At 46.6% G+C, this 19757-nt stretch overlaps 1 protein-coding gene across 1 annotated transcript in view; it reads left to right on the top strand.

Annotated features, from left to right (window-relative positions):
• The window catches only part of LOC148511474 (sodium/hydrogen exchanger 3-like), a 99758-nt gene that overhangs the window by 10963 nt on the left and 69038 nt on the right, over nt 1-19757 (top strand). The window contains exons 4-5 of the mRNA XM_088442210.1: nt 3162-3339; nt 12143-12363. Coding sequence (XP_088298336.1) covers nt 3162-3339; nt 12143-12363 — 399 coding nt within the window. The remainder of the gene's footprint in view (nt 1-3161; nt 3340-12142; nt 12364-19757) is intronic.

Raw genomic sequence — 19757 nt, 5'->3', positions numbered from 1 at the left:
TTCCAGGGTCTGATCCAGGGGTTGGAACCGAGTTCAAATCCGAATCAGACCCGGAACTTTCCCCTTTCAGACTGCGGCACCGACCCAGAATCTTCCCGAGTCGGCGCCGTTCACACCGGAGCCTGGTCTGCAGTGACCAGGCTCTTCTGGCATTGCAGTGGACGCTTGGAGATTATGTCATCTGCAAGCGCCACTGCGGCATGCGGGCGGCATGCGGCGCGATCTGGATCATCATCACCCGGATCGTGCCATTTACACTGCAGGGTGCCATGGGAACGACCCGTGGCCAACCCTGCAAAGTACCCGAGTTGGAAACCAGGGCCCCTGTTTCCAGGTGTGTCTTGTGCACCTAGCATAGGGTGTACAGGGGGTGGGTGCCTATGGGCAAACATACGCATTTTTTTCCGTCGTGCAGAGTGGGAGCACATACTGTACAGATGTGTCATCTTATGACTGTATTTCCTGCCGGACAGTTGACTGGTTGTGAAGTGCAAGACATTTTGTGATAAGGTATCATAACTTGTGATAAGGTATCATAACTTGTGATAAGGTGTTACAAGTTAATATTCTTTAGAGTTCTATGGAAATTTAGCTTCAGACACCTTATCACAAATGATGATACATTGTTCATGAGATTTTTTTTTCCATACTGTATTACACAAAGCCAAGTGCCGTCTGGCTGGAAGGATATTCAAAGAGGACACACGCGGTACATCTGATTACGTCCCATCAATGGAGGCGCCTGCCGCCGGGCTCTTGCTCTGAAGGGGCACCTCCTCAATTGTCCACAACATATTCACCCCACATAGGGCTATAACCATGTACCCGGAGTGTAACGTCATGGCCGCCCAATACATGGCACCCCTTCCCGGCACCTGAGAAGCCATCATACACTACTGGAGAGCTCCATGTCAGACCATCAGCTGCCGCCTCCGTCTATCTATAGCCTGTCTGCATGCGAATAGCTACATTACAGTGTCAGCAGGTGTGACGAGGGCAAGAAATTATAACTTGCCTCCGTGCGCCTGGGATGAACTTGCGCCTCTGTGTCCCAGTCTTCATTGGTAAACAACATTCAGCTTGCTGTGGACATAATAATGTGACAGCCATAAAGAAAGGTGTCGGCAGTGGTACAGTATTCCACAGTCACCAAAACTTTCCCATGTTTAGGGGGGATGTAGTTGGCATCCCGACGCATTTCATGCCGGCGTTCACTATCCCACAGGGGTCAGATTCCCGGCTTGACAATCCCGATGGCTGCGATCCCGAATGTAAGGTTTAGGGTTAGGCATTATGGGGAGAATTAGGATTAGGCTGTGGGAAGGGAGGGCTAGGGTCAGGTTGTGAAAGGGGGCATTAGGGTTAGGCGGCGAGAGGGGAAGGCAAGGCTTTGGCTGTGGTAAAGGTGGATTAGGGTTAGGTTTAAATTACTTACCTGTGGGCATCTGTATTTCAACCATAGGGATTCTGCCGACAGTGTGGGCGCCGGTATCGTGTACCCAACCCGTTTAGGGAGTACTGTGGGTCAAACATTGTACCTGGCTGCTGAATATATTATTATAACATAAAAAAGCCTAAATAAGAAATAAAACAATATGGAAATAGTCACCTTATAACAATAGCAATCCCAACTGACAATGGATGTGCAGATACAAAGCATAACTGCCTCCTGAGGATTCTCTTGCTTGCTTTGTCACTGCATTACAGTTTAAACAAATACTGGCTTGAGCTTCAGACTGTTGGTCCCTGCAATCCTACAGACCTCCTGAAGCCGTTTTACTTAACGTTCCACCCATTACATTTATGGTCTGACGCAGGTTATCACCTATGTCTATTGTACACAAAGGCCACAAATGGCCACAAACTACTATTCATAAACTGATACTGTGTTATACTTTGAGGATTTTATTATTTTGAATTTTGTTTGACATTAGGATTTAAAGACAATGAAAGAAAGTGTACATGAGGTAAAGATATTTAATGGAGAGGTGATGGGCCTGATCTGGAGGTGGACGCAATTGAGAGATCGGACGTTAGGACGTTACGATACCCTGTACTGGCAAACTGCGTATGTGCAGCCAGCAAATATCCTTACTGCGCATGCACGAAAAACATAAGTTTGATGGCGTACGCCCATTACATGAGGTGTCATGGGCGTGTTATGGGGAGGGGAATGCGGTTAAGATTGCGACAACCGGGATGCCGTCTGCTGGAACCCCAGCACTGGAATCCCAATCACCCAGAGAACATCAGCAACGGAATCCCGACAGGACTGGGGATGCCGACGCCGGGCTACCTTCAGATGGCATCCCGATCGTAAGGAGACTGGGGAAAGGTAAGTATCAGCCATGGGGGTGAGAGGGTTAGGTTTAGCACTCTGGGGGGAGCTAGCATTAGGATGCAGAAGGGGGGAGGTTAAGGTTAGACTCTAGGCAGGGAAGTTAGGTTCAGGCACCACGGGGGGGGGATGATACGGTTAGGCACTAAGGGGAGATGGTTAGGTTTAGGAACTTACCGGGAGGGTTAGGGTGCGGGGTAGGGAGAGTTTGCATTAGGGTAATAAAAAGGAAGGTTATGTTTAGGGGTAAATAGGACAGGGGAACATTACTCACCATTCCCCTGTCGGGAATTGAACCATCAGGATGCCGCTGTCAGTGTACTGACAGCCATCATGCCTTCCATCGGTATTTCATACCGATTCCGTTATGGGAGTGTCATGGACGTGTTTCGACATTTGGCTGCACTCTCATTCGCAGCACCGCAGCCAATGTGGCCATATCTTAAGAAAGACACAAAAGAGACTCTGCGCCAGGCAGAGGCTACTCGAGGGGTCAATGATGCGCCGATGGTAGAGTGATCTGATCCACCAGGGCACTTGAGCCTTGCTCACATAGGCAAGTGGGCGTCGCAGGGCATGCGGAGTCCCGCGTCACGCATTACTTCACACGGCGAATGCTCGAACTCCCATTTCCATTTTTTGTGCACTTGAGAGTGCCTGAGAGATCGCCGCTGTGCATGATCCGCGCCCCCCCTTCATTCTGAATCAGGTCCAACTGAGAAGCACGCACTTTAATGATTATTATCTTACGCTGTACAACACACGTCTAGTTTGATTACATTTGTTATGAACCTGTTGTTACTAGTGGCTTTTTTTATTTCAGTGTCTTTTTTTGTGGTGGCAATCGGAGGGACGCTGATCGGTATCATCTTTGCCTACATCCTCAGCTTAGTTACACGATTTACCAAGCACGTGAGGATAATTGAGCCTGGATTCGTCTTCGTTATTTCATATCTGTCTTATCTTACAGCAGAGATGCTTTCTCTGTCGGCCATCCTTGCGTAAGTAGCTCGTACCTTACAAGACTGATAGCCATGGTGTGAAAAGAAGAAACAGAAGACCCACCTTCAGCCACCTCTTGGGCCTCATTTATCAATATGTTTTATCACTCACAACCAGTGATAAAACTCGCTGCGTATGATAAATGGCGCTGCAGCCAATCAGCTCCCAACAGTTGGGAGCTGATAGGCTGGAGCACCATTTATCACACGCAACGAGAGTTGTGAGTGATAAAACTCGTTAATAAATGTTGTCAGCAATTTTGGCTGCTGGATTTAAAAGGGCGATAATATCACATGCAAAGCATGCAGTGTTTTGCATTTCATATTAATGCCCTTTTAAATCCCTCAGCCAGAACTGCAAAGCTGCAGCTGCTTTGAAAATCTGGTACTTGATAAATATACCCACAAGTTAGCTTCATGATGTAAACCAAGGACTACTGGTACAACAGCTGCTACTAGATCCCGGTTATACTGAATTTATGTGTGCTGGTAATAGTGGAAACACACCAAGACACCACTGTCTACCTTGATTTATAAAAGAAAAAAAAGAAAAAAATATGGGGCCTATGTTCAACCTTGTGTAAAGCAAGCTGCATCTATTAACCTTTGATAAATGTATATTTGGTATACCGATACACAGTAGATGCAGCTAAAACTGACAAGCATTTGATATCCCTCTATTATACTCATTTATTATGTCTTATTTTCATTTATGTCCTCCAATATATATTCCCCTAATTCTTTTTAATGGCCCAATGTTATGTGCTTTTAATGATTTGCTATTTCTATATGTGAAAACAATTTTGGGGCAGATATACTTGTGATATTGCTGTTCTTCGCATCAATTTTTTACATTTTGTCTTTGTTAAGCTGATTACAGTTTTATTTATCTACGTGTCCATTTAAAGGGAGATGTATCAAACCTTAGAGAGAGATAGAGTGGAGAAGTTGCCCAAAGCAGCTTCTAACTGTCCCCAAAATGTTACCTGTTTTAAACCGTTTAAACCATATAATAAATAAAGCACAGACCACAGTGCTGGCAATTTAATAAGTAAAAAATAGTTATTGACAAATCAGGGCCGGCTCCAGGGGTCTGAGCACCCTGTGCCAGCCCGGAACGATGTGCCCTGTAATCGCGCGGGGTGAAACAAAATTGGGAGCGTGGCATCATTACCATAGGTCTCATTACCGAAATTGGGGGTGTGGCCTCATTACCATAGGCCACGCCCCTAAGTGCCGTTATTTGGGTAAAGCCCAGCCCTCTGTCACTGGCTGGGCTTCCCCCAGCCCTCTCACGTCAGTGAATGGATGCCGGGCGCATGCGCGCAGCATCTATTCACACTCCGGGGGCCGGGCACTGCCGCACAGCTGTGGCGGCGGTGGTCCCCAACCTCCCGATTTGACCACCCGCGGGCCACTTCGGCCCACGGGTGGAGCAGCAAATCAGGATGTTGGGGAGGGGTGCGCCCTCTATGGGTGGCGCCCCTGTTCGACCGCACTGGTGGAACACCCCTAGAGCCGGCCCTGAAATTAATTATTAAGATATGGTGGCGGCATTAAAGAACGGACAGGACAATGACAGTCAAGCACACAACCAAACTCTCCACATAACATAACATAACGTAACCCATTCAGGTGGTGCAGCCTTTTCCCAGAAAGAATAATTGGCCCCTACTATATATATCATATCATGTGCGCACCCGCTAAGCCTAAAACAAAACAAGGGGTGTTTTTACTACAGTGCGGGTTTATAGAAGTGGAGATGTTGCCCACAGCAACCAATCAGATTCTAGATATCATTTATCTAGCACCTTCTAGAAGATAATAGCTAGAATCTGATTGGTTTCTATGGGCATCATCTCCACTTCTATAAACCCGCACTTTAGTAAATATACCCATAACAAGCTACATGTGTAATAAACTACTATTACTTACAGATGTGAAGATTGTTTCAGTAAATGTATGAAAAGGGAGTTCATTTGAGTGATTCCGACTTGTAGATTAACAATTTTGCTTTTATTCCAACAAACTGTCACACGTTTACAATATAATTGGTATGTGACTTCAACCAACAATAACAGAATTCAGAAATTACTTTCAGTTGACATTAGTTCACATAAATAAGCGCAAACACCTTAGTATATTTTATTTGACAGGAACTGGACCGGAAGCCGCTTGGGCGGCTGTCCTTCCGAACTCTGTAAGCTGCAATGGTTAGTACATTGAACACCATATGAAATCACATAACATTGGACACTCAGTAAATATCAACTCTATATATGGCCATTTACTGAACTTGTCTTGAGCTACAGTCATTTATCTATTAGTCTAACCTTATAAATATATCTAAACTGGTATATGAGCTCACTACTTTAGTAACAGTCCAGCGCTATTCTCACTTTTATGCCTGCAACGTTGCCCGGGTTGATGACTCTGACGGAGGCTATTTTATATACTAGATAAGACCATGTTCTTGGTTAGGAGTTGCAACTTATCCAATCTCAATTTAAGTCTCCATTGTGCTATTTCTCTATCTCCACTGTTGTAGCAATTTGGCTGGCAGTATTTCTTAATAGGATGCCTTCCAGTGTTACTAGTCAGTACTGAGGGGAGCTGCTCTGGTACTATAAGGGTAGATGGTAGTTAGCTGCAGTCTTATGGACTTAAGGCTCACAGTCTACCTGCTGACTTATTGTCTGAAGCTTTCACAATGGGTTCGGTGTCTCCATCTGCAGATTATCGCGACTCTGGCTGCCGACTGCTGCCAGGTAGGTGCGCAGGTCTGGTCCTCTTTGTTACCTCAGGACTGCAACTGCCAACTGCTGCTCCCTGCCAACTGACACCTGCCTGACACTGGTCATGTGACCTGCTGCTCCTGACCTCTTCAGCTGCTGTAGAGACTACTGGGAATTCTTTGCCTATATAATGCCAAGTCGGACGTAATAACTGTTGTTTACTTATTCTTTCTTCCACACTTCCCACTTCTTCGGTCTCCTTTCCATATTCGTGGTATCGATAGTTTTGTTGGTAATTATGTGGAGAACCTCTGCGATGTGAATAACACCAATAATACTGACGTTCTGCTGCATATCTACTCCCTTGAACTGGAACACCACCAGGACCAGTGACATTTTCTGCCTGTAGACCTTTTTCCCCTTTGACGATATTAAACTCTACGGTCTCTCCATCTCCCAAACTGCGGAAGTACCTCCTGGGGTTGTTTTTCTTAATGGCAGTATAATGTACGAACACGTCCTCCTTGGTGTCCTTCCGGTTCACGAATCCATAGCCACGTCGCACGTGGAACCATACAACTTTGCCCGAAATTCTGTTTGCGATAGCTGATGTAACATCACCTACTGATGGCATGCCTTTTATTTGGTTTTGTAATATTGGGCTCAAACTCACATATTTGGGTTGCCCTACTTTCATTTGTGGACCTATGCCTTCTGTCTCTCCTGAGGACTGGTCTTCAGGCTCTCTCTGGATGCAATAGCGTTCAATGTGGCCGGTTTGCTGGCAACCTCTGCAGATAGGCCTCCCTTGTGAGTCGAATTGGTCCGTTGGACGTCGGCCTGACTCCCGTGGAATGTCCCATCGTGACCGATTCCTCACACCGCATTCCTGGCGCCAGTCTCTGCGTTTTGCTCCAGCCTGTTCCTGACAAATATCCTTTAACTCCTTCATTATTTCAGTGACAGCACTCATAAAGGTTCCGATCAGATCTTGGCCAGACTGCACTTGTTGGGTAACCGTTTCACTAGGTAATGGAGCGTCAGGCATTATATATGGTCTGGCCTCTTCATAATTTCCGCCTTTCAATTGTTCTGGAGGTGCGCCATATTCAGTGTCGGTGTTCTGGTTAAGCCCAAGGATATCTAGCACAGCTTCTTTGAACTCTGAGAATGAGCATACAGGATTCTGGCGTCTCCACATCCTAAGTTGGGCCCTTGTCGCTTTTCCTCGTACCCCTTCAATGAATAAATTAATAAGAGTTTCATCGACTTGCTCTACCATCCATGGTTCTCGGGCTTGGATTGCCTGCATAGCTTCCTGCAGGCCCAGGGCTAATTCCCTCAGTGACTCTTGGGGTTGCTGCTTCCTGGCGTAAAGATGGTTCCGAAGTTCAGAAATAGTCCGTGAGTCAAATATACTTTCCAGTTTTTTGAAGATATCCTCTGCCGTCTTACGTTCTTCATCCGCCCATGCTTTGACCTCCCGTAAGGCAAGACCTTTCAACTGCCCGATCACGATCTCCACTCTTTGCTCATCACTAAGCGGGTATAGCCTAAACATCGACCGCATTTTGTCTTTGAATTCTTTGAAGGTACTTGTACCCTGTGTGCGTGTATCCCCAGAGTACGTTGGTAGCCAGGGGGCCCCAAAATAATACGGCATTGTGATGGGTGATGCCTGTGTCGTATGTACCATACTACTGCTGGGTGAGACATTTTTTGATGGTGAAGCTCTCTGTCTGGGTGAAGCAGGTAATGGTCTCTGGCCAGAGGTCAATGCAGGAGTTTGTGATGCTGACATTTTCGTGTCATATCCTGTTCGCGGACGTCAAGTTGTAATAAACTACTATTACTTACAGATGTGAAGATTGTTTCAGTAAATGTATGAAAAGGGAGTTCATTTGAGTGAATCCGACTTCTGTAGATTAACAATTTTGCTTTTATTCCAACAAACTGTCACACGTTTACAATATAATTGGTATGTGACTTCAACCAACAATAACAGAATTCAGAAATTACTTTCAGTTGACATTAGTTCACATAAATAAGCGCAAACACCTTAGTATATTTTATTTGACAGGAACTGGACCGGAAGCCGCTTGGGCGGCTGTCCTTCCGAACTCTGTAAGCTGCAATGGTTAGTACATTGAACACCATATGAAATCACATAACATTGGACACTCAGTAAATATCAACTCTATATATGGCCATTTACTGAACTTGTCTTGAGCTACAGTCATTTATCTATTAGTCTAACCTTATAAATATATCTAAACTGGTATATGAGCTCACTACTTTAGTAACAGTCCAGCGCTATTCTCACTTTTATGCCTGCAACGTTGCCCGGGTTGATGACTCTGACGGAGGCTATTTTATATACTAGATAAGACCATGTTCTTGGTTAGGAGTTGCAACTTATCCAATCTCAATTTAAGTCTCCATTGTGCTATTTCTCTATCTCCACTGTTGTAGCAATTTGGCTGGCAGTATTTCTTAATAGGATGCCTTCCAGTGTTACTAGTCAGTACTGAGGAGAGCGGCTCTGGTACTATAAGGGTAGATGGTAGTTAGCTGCAGTCTTATGGACTTAAGGCTCACAGTCTACCTGCTGACTGATTGTCTGAAGCTTTCACAATGGGTTCGGTGTCTCCATCTGCAGATTATCGCGACTCTGGCTGCCGACTGCTGCCAGGTAGGTGCGCAGGTCTGGTCCTCTTTCTTACCTCAGGACTGCAACTGCCAACTGCTGCTCCCTGCCAACTGACACCTGCCTGACACTGGTCATGTGACCTGCTGCTCCTGACCTCTTCAGCTGCTGTAGAGACTACTGGGAATTCTTTGCCTATATAATGTCAAGTCGGACGTAATAACTCACATAGTGGGGTATTACACATACACTGTACCATTCTTTACCGCCACAAAGCAAAACAGAATCGAAACAAGGGTGGGGGAGGGGAAACTGGAACAAAAAGGCAGTTAGGGGGAATTGTATCAAACATAAATAAAATGGAGAGAGATAAAGAACCCACCAATCAGCTTCAAACTGTCTTCTAACTGTGTCCAAACACAACCTGTGAAAGGACAGTTAGGAGCTGATTGGTTGGTACTTTGGGGAAAATGTATTAAGCTCTGGAAAGTATTAAACTGGAGAGTGATAAACTACCAGCCAATCAGCTACTATCATTTTTCAAACGCAGCCAGTAACGTGACAGTTAGGAGCTGATTGGCTGGTAGTTTATCACTATATAGTGGGCCTATAGTATCCTGTCTGGGAAATGGCTGCACCACATGAATGGGCGGGTTATGTTATGTGGAGAGTTTGGTTTGTGTGCTTGACTGTCCGTTCTTTAATGCAGCCACCACATCTGTCATGTTACAGACTGTTTCATAAATGACAGTTAGGAGCTGATTGGCTGGTAGTTTATCACTCTCCAGTTTAACACTTTCCAGAGCTTAGTACATCTCCCCCTTTATCTCTCTCTCTCTCTCTCTCTCTCTCTCTCTCTCTCTCTCCTTTATCTCTCTCCAAGTTTTGATATATATCCCCCTTAGTCTGCCTGGCAACACATAAGAGTCTATCAACTCCTCCCAAAATGTAATGCTATAGGCCAGAGGTTCCAAAACTAAGCAAGTACAGTCCAGGTTTTAAGGATATTCATGCTTGATCACAGGTGACTTAACTAGTATCTCAGTCAATTTGATTGAACCATATGAGCTCAAGCCTGGATATCCTTAAAATCTGTATAGTAATGGTGGAGTGTGGGAACCTCTGCTATAGGCTATCATCAGCAACAAAATAGGAGGGGTTAACACTTAGAAGAGCAATAATACCAGCACATTAAAGGGAGCAATACTCAGAAATGCCCTCGTGGTTCATCATCTTTCATGCTTATTCCACAGGATTCAGGGGTCTATTTACTAAGCAGTGTTAGGAGACAGAGGGCCTGATTCAGAGCCGGACGCTCGGATCGAGCGCCCGCTCTGAATTAGGGCGTTTTTTTTTTTTAATAGTGCGGCCACCCACAGCTTATGCGAGCGTCCATGATGATGGTCGCAATGGTCAAGACCATTGCGACCATCGGGCTTGCGACGAGACCCTTGTGGTAGGGTCTCGTTGGCTGCAAGCCCTGGAGTGCTTTTGGTTCTATCAGAGCCAAAATCACTCCCACTGACATCACTAGTGATGTCAGTGGGGCCGGACCCAGACGGTAGGCAGCCACGCCCCCGGCACGCACACCAAAGGGGGTGTGCTGTCACTCACCATCGACAGCACGCCCCCTTTGGTGCGAGACCGGAGCGACGGCTTGCCTGTCGCTATCCGGGTCTCGCGCATGCGCCCGACGGAGCAGCCTCCGTCGTGCGCATGCGCACTTGCCCAACATCGACCCGCTTACGAGCGCTCAGCGCTTGCGAGCGGGTCCGAATCAGGCCCAGAGTCTAAAGTGATAAGGTGCCAGCCAGTCAGCTCTCAACTGTCATCTCACAGGCTGAGTTTGAAAATGACAGTTGGGAGCGGATTGGCTGGCACCTTATCACTTTTCACTCTGTCTCCTAACACTGCTTAGTAAATAGACCCCTCAGTCACATTTCTGTACAGTGCAGACACACCCAAAAAGCCTACGCATACATCCATACAACCATTTTGCATCTCCATACACCTGAAGAAACAGATTGTGGACACGCAAATGTAGGCTGAGTAACTGTGTTCACTTCATTCCATCTTATGGTCGTGTTTATGTTATTACAAGTTTACAACACAGTTAGACATGGGCGCAGATATACCTCTTAGGTGTCGTATCCACTGTCGGCTCCAGAGATGGGGCTGCAGCACAATCCAAAATTCACATAGTGGAGCCGCACCAACTGCCACCTCAAACATCGCCAGCCCCACCCCTGGAGCCGCCATTGGTCATATCTGGTGTGGGTGCTGGAGGGCTGATGCAACAATAAGCAATGACAATGAAGACTGTCAGCAGCACTATCTAACTGCTTGTGATTGGCTGATTTCATAATGGCCCCTCACACTGATCGTACGTAAATCATTAGCAGCTGTATAATATAAAGTCACGGCTTCAATTTGCATTATTTAATGGACATTTCCAATTGGTCTACTGCGGGAAAAGAGATTTCTATTGGATAAAGGTGAAAACAAATGTTTTTGTTTAATTCTATTTTAAAAATGCATTTTGTGCTTTTTATAAAACACAGTATTCTCATTTGTTTACATGACCGTTCCTCACATTAATGCACTGCGTATAAATATGGGAATGTGTCTTTTGAACTTATCGCAGTTTCACGGGCGTGCATAATTTCGACGCAGCGTCATAGTACATGTCACCGGGCTGTGTAACACACTGCAGTGTTCGCAGGGCTTGCGGTAGGATATGGTCAACCACTAGTGCGGCGTATGGGCCCGATGGTATGCGATGTTACTGATTGCTGCATACACTTCCTGGAGATGATGTATATTACGAAGGGAAAGTGGGCGTCTTACGACTGGCTGGTGGGCGTCTTAAATACAGACCGCGATCGCACGCTAAGACATAGTGGACGTACTAGTGTCTTGCCATGCGATCGAAGGATTTGCATACTTTAGCAGCTGACAGCTGCCTGCAAACGCATCTAGCGAGCGGGTCTGAATCGAGACCTTTGTTTCATCTCGATCCGTCAAGTTAAAGCTGAGCATTAACAAAAACAAAATTGAATGACATCATCAATGCAAGAGACAGGTGTGGCAACATGATTCGTGCCATTTAGCCCCGCCCCCTATGTAAATTTACACAAATTGTGGCAATTTACCACAGAGGGGGTGGGGCTTAATTATGTCAACCGTCAGGCCCCACCCACGTCGCAACCCACCTGCTTCCCCTCACCGGGCTTCTCCCGGGCAGGAGAAAAAAAAAGTAGGCAAGTATGGATAAAAACAATGTCGGCAGAAGCGATTTCATCATGGTCGAAGTCGCGTTCAACTGCTAGATCTTATATATTTATGTTCTAGCAGCTTTCATTGACTGATAGAATGCTACATGGTAAATCTTACAGTAATAAAAAGACACCTCTCATTTCAGGATTACTTTCTGTGGAATTTTCTGCCAGAAGTATGTTAAAGCCAATATTTCCGAACAATCTGCAACTACCGTGAGATACACTATGAAGATGTTGGCGAGCGGAGCTGAAACTATTATCTTCATGTTCTTGGGAATATCTGCTATTGATCCGGAGCTTTGGGTGTGGAATACAGCGTTCATACTTCTGACTTTGCTCTTTATCTCCGTTTACAGAGTTATCGGTAAGTCGGTAACGTGAAACACTTTTTTTTGTATACGCGTAATTTATGCATTCTGTATATTGTACCTGGTCTGTGAACCATATATTACACCACAGGTTCCCAAATTCCACCATTACAGTTCAGCTTTTAAGGATATCCATGCTTGAGTCCAGGTGGTTAAATCAAACTGATTTATGGACTAATTAGGTCACCTGTGCTCATGCATGGATACCCTTAAAATGTGGACTGTAATGGTGGAAATGATGAGGCCCGGTACTGACAAAGCAGACAGGGCCCCCCGGTGGCCGCAGAGGTGGGCGGAGCAACACCAGGGGGTGGGACACCAATTAGTGCGTAAACCAGTTTAAAATATGTCATAGTTTGAGCTGTGGTTGTTATTATAACATGTCAAACTAACATATTAAATGTGAAACTATACAAGAGAAAACTGCTGTAAATTCACACACAAAATCATAATCTATACTAAATATATAGGAAAAGCAACGCCGATTCTAGTATAATTAAAAAAAATATATATATATATATATATATATATATATATATAGTATATACACTGTAGTGGAAGGATAGCACTCAGGGTCTCAACAGCACTTCTAATAAATACAGGCACAGCCAGGATATATAATACATGGCAGAGAAGGCTGGCTGGACTACGGGGCAGGTACAGGGCAGGGAAGAATGGCTGGAACAGGGGGGGGGGACAGGGCAGGGACGGCTGGCTGTACCAGGTGGTTTGTACCAGGGACGTAACTAGGGTGGTGCTACAAGTGCCATGGCACAGGGCACCGGAGGGCAGGGGGCGCTGTTTGGGCCTGTCAAGTTTCCTGTTTATTAGCATTCTTACTTGTAGCTTCCTCTTCTTTTATCCCCAGCATCTCCTGGCCTCTCCTATCTCTTCCCTGGCCCTTCCCCATGAGGCCATGGCCCTTCTCAAGGTGCTCTATCTTATGTCCCTATTTAAAAAAATTGGGGGGGGCAATGCTCTCTCTGGCACAGGGCACCAAAATATCTAGTTACGGCTCTGGTTTGTACCTGGCCTAGAAGCACAGACGGAATTTCAAACATGGCGCCGACCACGACCCCTCCTGATTGGCTGCTGGTCCACGAGCTCTAGCTCTCACCATGCCGCCGCCCTTGTATCAATCAGATCCCTCCCAGCTCCCCCTGCAGTGAGCGCGTCCTTCTGCGATTTTCTAGATACATACCGGTGATACTGTATTATCTCCGGTATGTACATGTTAATGGGCGGTATGTACGGCATTATGGATGCGATGCTTAGTACATCCCACCCTATATGAGCTGGTCCTAAAGGGGATTAAGCGGGAATAAGGTTGGACGTTGATGTTACATTTTAACTGCCTTCACCTTTCAAAGCATAACCAACCGGCAACATTAGGTTCATTTCAAATTTAAGAAAGTGCTATGAAAGGCTTAGAAATTAGAGTGCGCCTTAAAATATGCTTCAAAGTAAACAAGCGCACTAGCGCACCAGAGGAAGTATAATGAGCGATTCCTGCACCAAAGTAATGAAATGTGTAAGCTGGTTAAAAGGGAAAATTACAAGAAAAAGTTTTCCAAAAACCAGTAACAGCAGAGCTAAGACTTGTCTTGACCTAATTCACATAGACAGCGCCGTGCACCCTGAACGCGTGATGTCATGTTGAGGAGGCGGGACCACCAGCATCGGTAATTACACCACTACCCGGAGCATCCTCAGTATATTCCGGGGGGCCGTACACGCTGCAGAGTGCATGTCTGGAGCATCCAAAGGACGCTCCAGGTGGCACCGCAGCAGTGATTCCGGCTGCAGGGTGCCGTTGCAACCTATTAACCAGATGGAGGTGACGAGGGGCAGCGACGGTGCCGCCCACAGGGCTCTGCGCTCTGTTTGGTAGCACCGCTTGCAAACCGCTAGTTACAGCACTGCACACAGATGTACGTAGACCAGTGAAAGATGTGACCCCCAGGACAAACTAAGCCAGGGCTCTATTTACTAATGAGATTCAGCCGTTTTAAGACTCGTTAGATATGTTAATCCTGTTTCTGGTATTTATGAATCGTTTTCTGAGTTCCAGCGGTGCTATTTTGTTTTCTTATCACCATAAAGTATTGTATACTGTATTTATCAAGAGCGGTATTTGTATTTTACCACTCGTTGGGTGATTTCTCCGTGTCTCTGCTGGTGTTATTTTGACGACCGCTATTGTCCCAGTGAAGAGGTTGCGGCATCCGGGTCCATACCCACAATGCAATGATGCAGCTAATCTCCGCCCCTTCTCTCCCACTCTCCGCACCTTTCCTTCTGCTCTCCGCCCCTTTCCTCCCATTCCCAGGTTCCTACTTTCCGCCTCTCCAGCTCTCCGCCCCTTACCTCCCATTCCCAGCTTCCTACTTTCCGACTCTCCAGCTCCCCGCCCCCTCCCTCCAACTCTCCGTAGTCTGTCCTGTCCTATTCATTCGGCAGTGACAGCGGGCACAGAAAAACACAGCTGCCTGCTTCACTAATAACACCACTCGCCGGCGAGCATGTTAGTGATGAATACAAGGTAAACAAATTAAAATAGCACAGCGAGCGTCGGCGTTATGTTGCGCAATAAATAAAACGCCTTAGTAAACGGAGCCCTAAATATTTTATCACATTCCATGATGATTACTCAAAGTTCACAACACTTTACCTGTTGCTCAGTGAGGCTAAAGGGCCGTATTCAATTAGGTATGAAAAGCCGTTTTAGGCAAAAAAAGTTTCGCCGGTGATGTCATTTCGCCAGCGGAAACTTATCCCCGTATTCAATTGTGGAGACTTTTCACCGGTACGGAAACTCAATGCAATGTACCCGACGGAATAGCAGCTGACAAAAAGTGCAGAATTGCGGTTTTGGGGTGGGGAATCCACCCTGCACCCTTAGGACAGGACCCCAAAAGTTAACTGTGTCAAAAAAAATCCTAAATAAAATTAAAGAACACCCCATAAAATGACTTTGAAAAAGGGGGCGAAAAATACAAAGTTGGGGTACAAACTTAAAAACTAGCGAAATAGACTTTGGGGGGGTCTGCAAGTATGGGGGAGGGTTTTTTTTGTTTTCAGGTGCATGCTGAAGGTTTGTTTTTAACGTTTTTAAAAACCACACTTTTGCAATTTTTAACCATGCTTGTACCCATTTTCATGTACCCCAAATTTGCTGGGACTAGTTATTTTCACCCAAAAAACCTGCTAAATGATATTCCTCACCACTTGTGCAAAGACGCTATTTAGCAGCTAATGAGAGCATATAAATACCCCAAATAGCTTCAGCAGGGCTATTCGGGGGCATCTACAATGATCCCCAATGTTAGTGCATCTTTTGGGGGGGTCTCAGGCTGATTTCCCCAAATCTGACAGCGCTTTTCACCTGTTTGCACTTTGCTGGGTGCCTTTTTCGCTGATTTCTAATTGAATACGGTGATAAGCGTGGACGCGCGCATGGAAAACCAACAATGACGGCGAAAACCTCGACAGGCGATAAGTACTCGACTTTTTCACACCTAATTGAATATGCCCCAAAGTCTGAGAAAAACTTGAAGAATATCTTTGTCATATAATGAACCACTTCTCCAAAAACGGGAAAGAATATAGAAGTGTCAAGACACAAGCCACTCTGGAAAGGTGTGAAAGTATGTTCCGGAAAACAGTACCGTACAATGCAGAGCAATATGGGGGAGGATGAGAGGATGAATTAGACTCTCTGCAAAAGTGGATGGAGCTAGGCCCACCTTTCGCTGCGGTGGGCCCAGGTACAAGGGGGTGTGGCCTAATCGTAAGATGCGTGGCTATGCCCTCTTCAAGAAAAAAACAAACAAACAAGATTTGCGGCACCGCGAAGTGGCGTTGTGCGCTGGGGAGGGGGGCGCTCTGAGCCCCCTCAGCCCGGCGCATAACTAGTGGGGGGCGCGATCTCTTTGATCGTTCCCCCCACAGGCATAGGAGACTGCTTTGGCTGCTTCCTAGCAGCCGTGAGCAGTCACTCAGTGCAGCCCAGCAAACAGCAACGTGTGCTGGGCTGCTGTGATGTAAGAGGGGGGGGAGCGTTGACGGACCCGGGCCTCCGCCGGGCCCCTCCAGCAAGCCCAGGCCCGGGTAATTTGTACCCGCTCCCCCCCACCTCTCGGCGCCCCTGGGTGGAGCATTCTGATGCAGATATGCCAGCGATTTACTATGGAGAAGCAATCACAACAATCTCCTGTCTTTATAATCATTGAAAAGTCTCCATATGAACTGTGGAATGGAAAGAAACCTCAGCTACAACATATAAAATCTTTGGAAGTAAGGCATTAGTACACGTTCCAACGCTCATACTGCAATGCTCGTGCAAAGGAAGGAGTGTTTGTAGGCTATAGTGAAAAGGATTACAGAATTCTGCATAAGGAAACCAACCAAGTGACATTGAACAACACAAGCAGAACAGTGCGAGGAAGGAGTTCCAAAACCACAACCAGAGGCAAAGGAAAATGAAATTGAAGTTACTATGTGTGGGATGCATGATGCATTGCACCACTCATTGCATGCATGCCGATGTTAATTGCATGAAAAAAAAAAAGCAAAGAACAGCTCTCCCGATAAGAGCTGTTCTTTGTGAGAGAGGGACTTCTGGAATGCACACGGGTCCCCTCCTCTCTAAAGAGATCTACTAGGTGGAACAAGAATATACCACCACAGCAGTTATCTTATCTTCCTTGGACAGCACCGCAACCTGAGCCAGAGTCCTGGAAAGAGATGCAGAAACTACCTACCCATGACAAGGAAAAATGGAATTAAACTGCTGATGAAGCGATGGAATCTCTCAAACAGCTCCAGACATGGCATCTTACCAGGGGCGTTTCTAGAGAGGAGGGGGCCATTGTGCAGTCTCCGACACGGGCCCCCTCCTCTCCGCCCGGAGACTGGCAGCACACTGAGCTGTGCGCAGCCAGCGCCGGAGTTATAGACTCTGGGCACTAGATGGCCGCATTTTCCCTGTACTGCGCATGCGCAAACGACAGGAAAATGGCCACCGCGGCCATTTTCCAGTCGTTGTACAGCGCCGGACCCCCGCGTCGACGTGGGACTTTGGAGAGGTAAGTAATATTATGGGTGCAGGGTGTGCTGTGCAGGGCCCCCCTGGACCCAGGGGCCAGTGTTCCCCGCACACCCTGCACCCATTGTAGATACGCCTCTGCATCTTACAGAAGTACCTCCAGGAACACATGCAATTGGATGTAAATGTTTTTTTTTAGGCCAAATGTGATTCTGAAGGTAAAGTTTACAGATTTAAAGCAAGATTAATGGCAAATGGCTACGCTCAAAAATATGGTGAAGATTATGAGGCCACTTTTGCACCAGTTACTAAACAGAGCACTTTCAGAACCTTAATCACCAGAGCTCCCTTACAAAATATGCAAGTGAGACATTGTGACATCAAAACTGTTTTTCTTAATGGTGATATAGAAAAAGAATTGTACATGACACAACCTGAATGTTATGTCAAAAAGGGCCAGGAACATCTTGTTTGCAAAGTGCAAAAATCGCTCTATGGTATTAAGCAATCACCAAGAGCAGTGGTTCTCAAACTCTGGCCTGATTCAGACCCAGTCGCAAGCGCTGAGCGCTTGCAACCGGGTCGATGTTTGCCCACTGGGCATGCGCACAACGGAGCCGGCTCCGACGTGCGCATGTGCGAGACCCGGCTAGCGACGGGTGCTCCGTCGCTCCGGGTCTCGCACCAAAGGGGGCGAGCCGTCGATGGTGAATGACAGCTCGCCCCGTTTGGTAGGCGTGGCCGGGGGGTGGCCTCACAAACGGAAGCGTTCCCAAGCGAAGGCCTGCCGTTTGTGGGCGGCCCCACTGACGTCACAAGTGATGTCAGTGGGAGAGCTTCCAGCTCTATTAGAGCCAGAAGCTCTCTGGGGCTTGCGGCCACGAGACCCTACCACAAGGGTCTCGTCGCAAGCCCGATGGTCGCGATGGTGTTGACCATCGTGACCATCATCCTGGCCGCTTGCAATAGCTGTGGGTGGTCACCCACAGCTATGCAAGCGGCCAGGAGGCCGCACAAAAAAAAAAAAAAGGCCAGATTGAGAGCGAGCGCTCTTTCAGAGCGTCCGGCTCTGAATCAGGGCCACTGTCCTCAGGACCCTACACAGGTCATGTTTTCCAGGTCACCCAGCAGGTGCTCAGGCATAGTCATTACTCACTGACACATTTTAAAAGATCCACAGGTGGAGCTAATTATTTCACTTGTGATTCTGTGAGGAGACCTGGAAAACATGCACTGTTTGGGGTCCTGAGGACCGAGTTTGAGAACCTGTGACCAAAAGCATTGAATTGTAACATTAATGAAGGATTATTGGAATTAGAGCTCACAAGAAGTCGAGCTGATCCATGCCTATACTGAGAGGGCAATGGATGTATCTGCTCTTATCGGTGGATGATTTCATTATTGCTCATGAAAAAGAAGAGATCACAAAACAAAGTGAAGTTCTAGACTCACACTTTGAACATAAAGAAGACCCGGGAGAGGTGACCTACTACCTAGGAATCCACCTATAGGACCCCCGGTGGTGCCTGACCCTAACCCCCCCCCCCCCCTTCCCCTAGCATAAAACCAATCCTCCCGGGGGAGTGCCTAACTCTAAATCCCCCCAGGAGTCCCTAAACCTAACCTTCCCAACCCTCCCCCCAGCTAAGCGCTCCCGATGCCCGCCTTACCTACGTTGGGTATCCCAGGTGTCGGGATTTCGGCATGGGGCTTATGATAGGCATCAGTATTTAGACGCCTATCTTTAGTTCCATGCCAGGATTTCACTGTCGGGAAGCCCGGTGGTCGGCATTTCGACTGCCGGCTTCCTGACTACATCCCGGGCAAAGCCCTATCCCAGGCGAAAAACCCACCTGTTTGATAAATAGAGGCCATAATGGCCAGTAACCGGTTATGCTACAGAATGCTGCCGGTATTTATTACATCACACTGAAAAAAGTTAACCTTGAACTAGTCTTTAGGTCAAAGTATTATGAAAGTTCCATAATCTCCGCTATATATTGTTGCCAACTCAAATAAAAGTGCCAAATACTGACTCAATTATGACCTGTGTAAATCCACACAAAGTCAATAGAAAATAAAACATGAAATGGAGGTTTACAAAGCAATATATTTTATATGGGTTTTTTTATGTGAATATTTTTCTATGTAATCATTGTTGTTAGTTTGTGTAATTACTATAGTAAATACGGGAACACAATCTGCAGCAAACTTTCCCTTTATTTACCAACTGAAATCCAATCCAGATTCCATGACCAGCTTCAGCCTCTCGGAGTCCCAGCTTCTACATAACACTCCAGGTGGCTGTACAGGCTGAGGCGTGTGTGCCAGGAGCTCTGCCAG

Source organism: Taudactylus pleione, unplaced genomic scaffold, assembly GCF_031769625.1.
Source record: "Taudactylus pleione unplaced genomic scaffold, aTauple2 ptg000306l, whole genome shotgun sequence".
Classification (NCBI taxonomy): Eukaryota; Metazoa; Chordata; class Amphibia; order Anura; family Myobatrachidae; genus Taudactylus; species Taudactylus pleione.
This window is presented reverse-complemented; position numbering and strand designations above follow the sequence as displayed.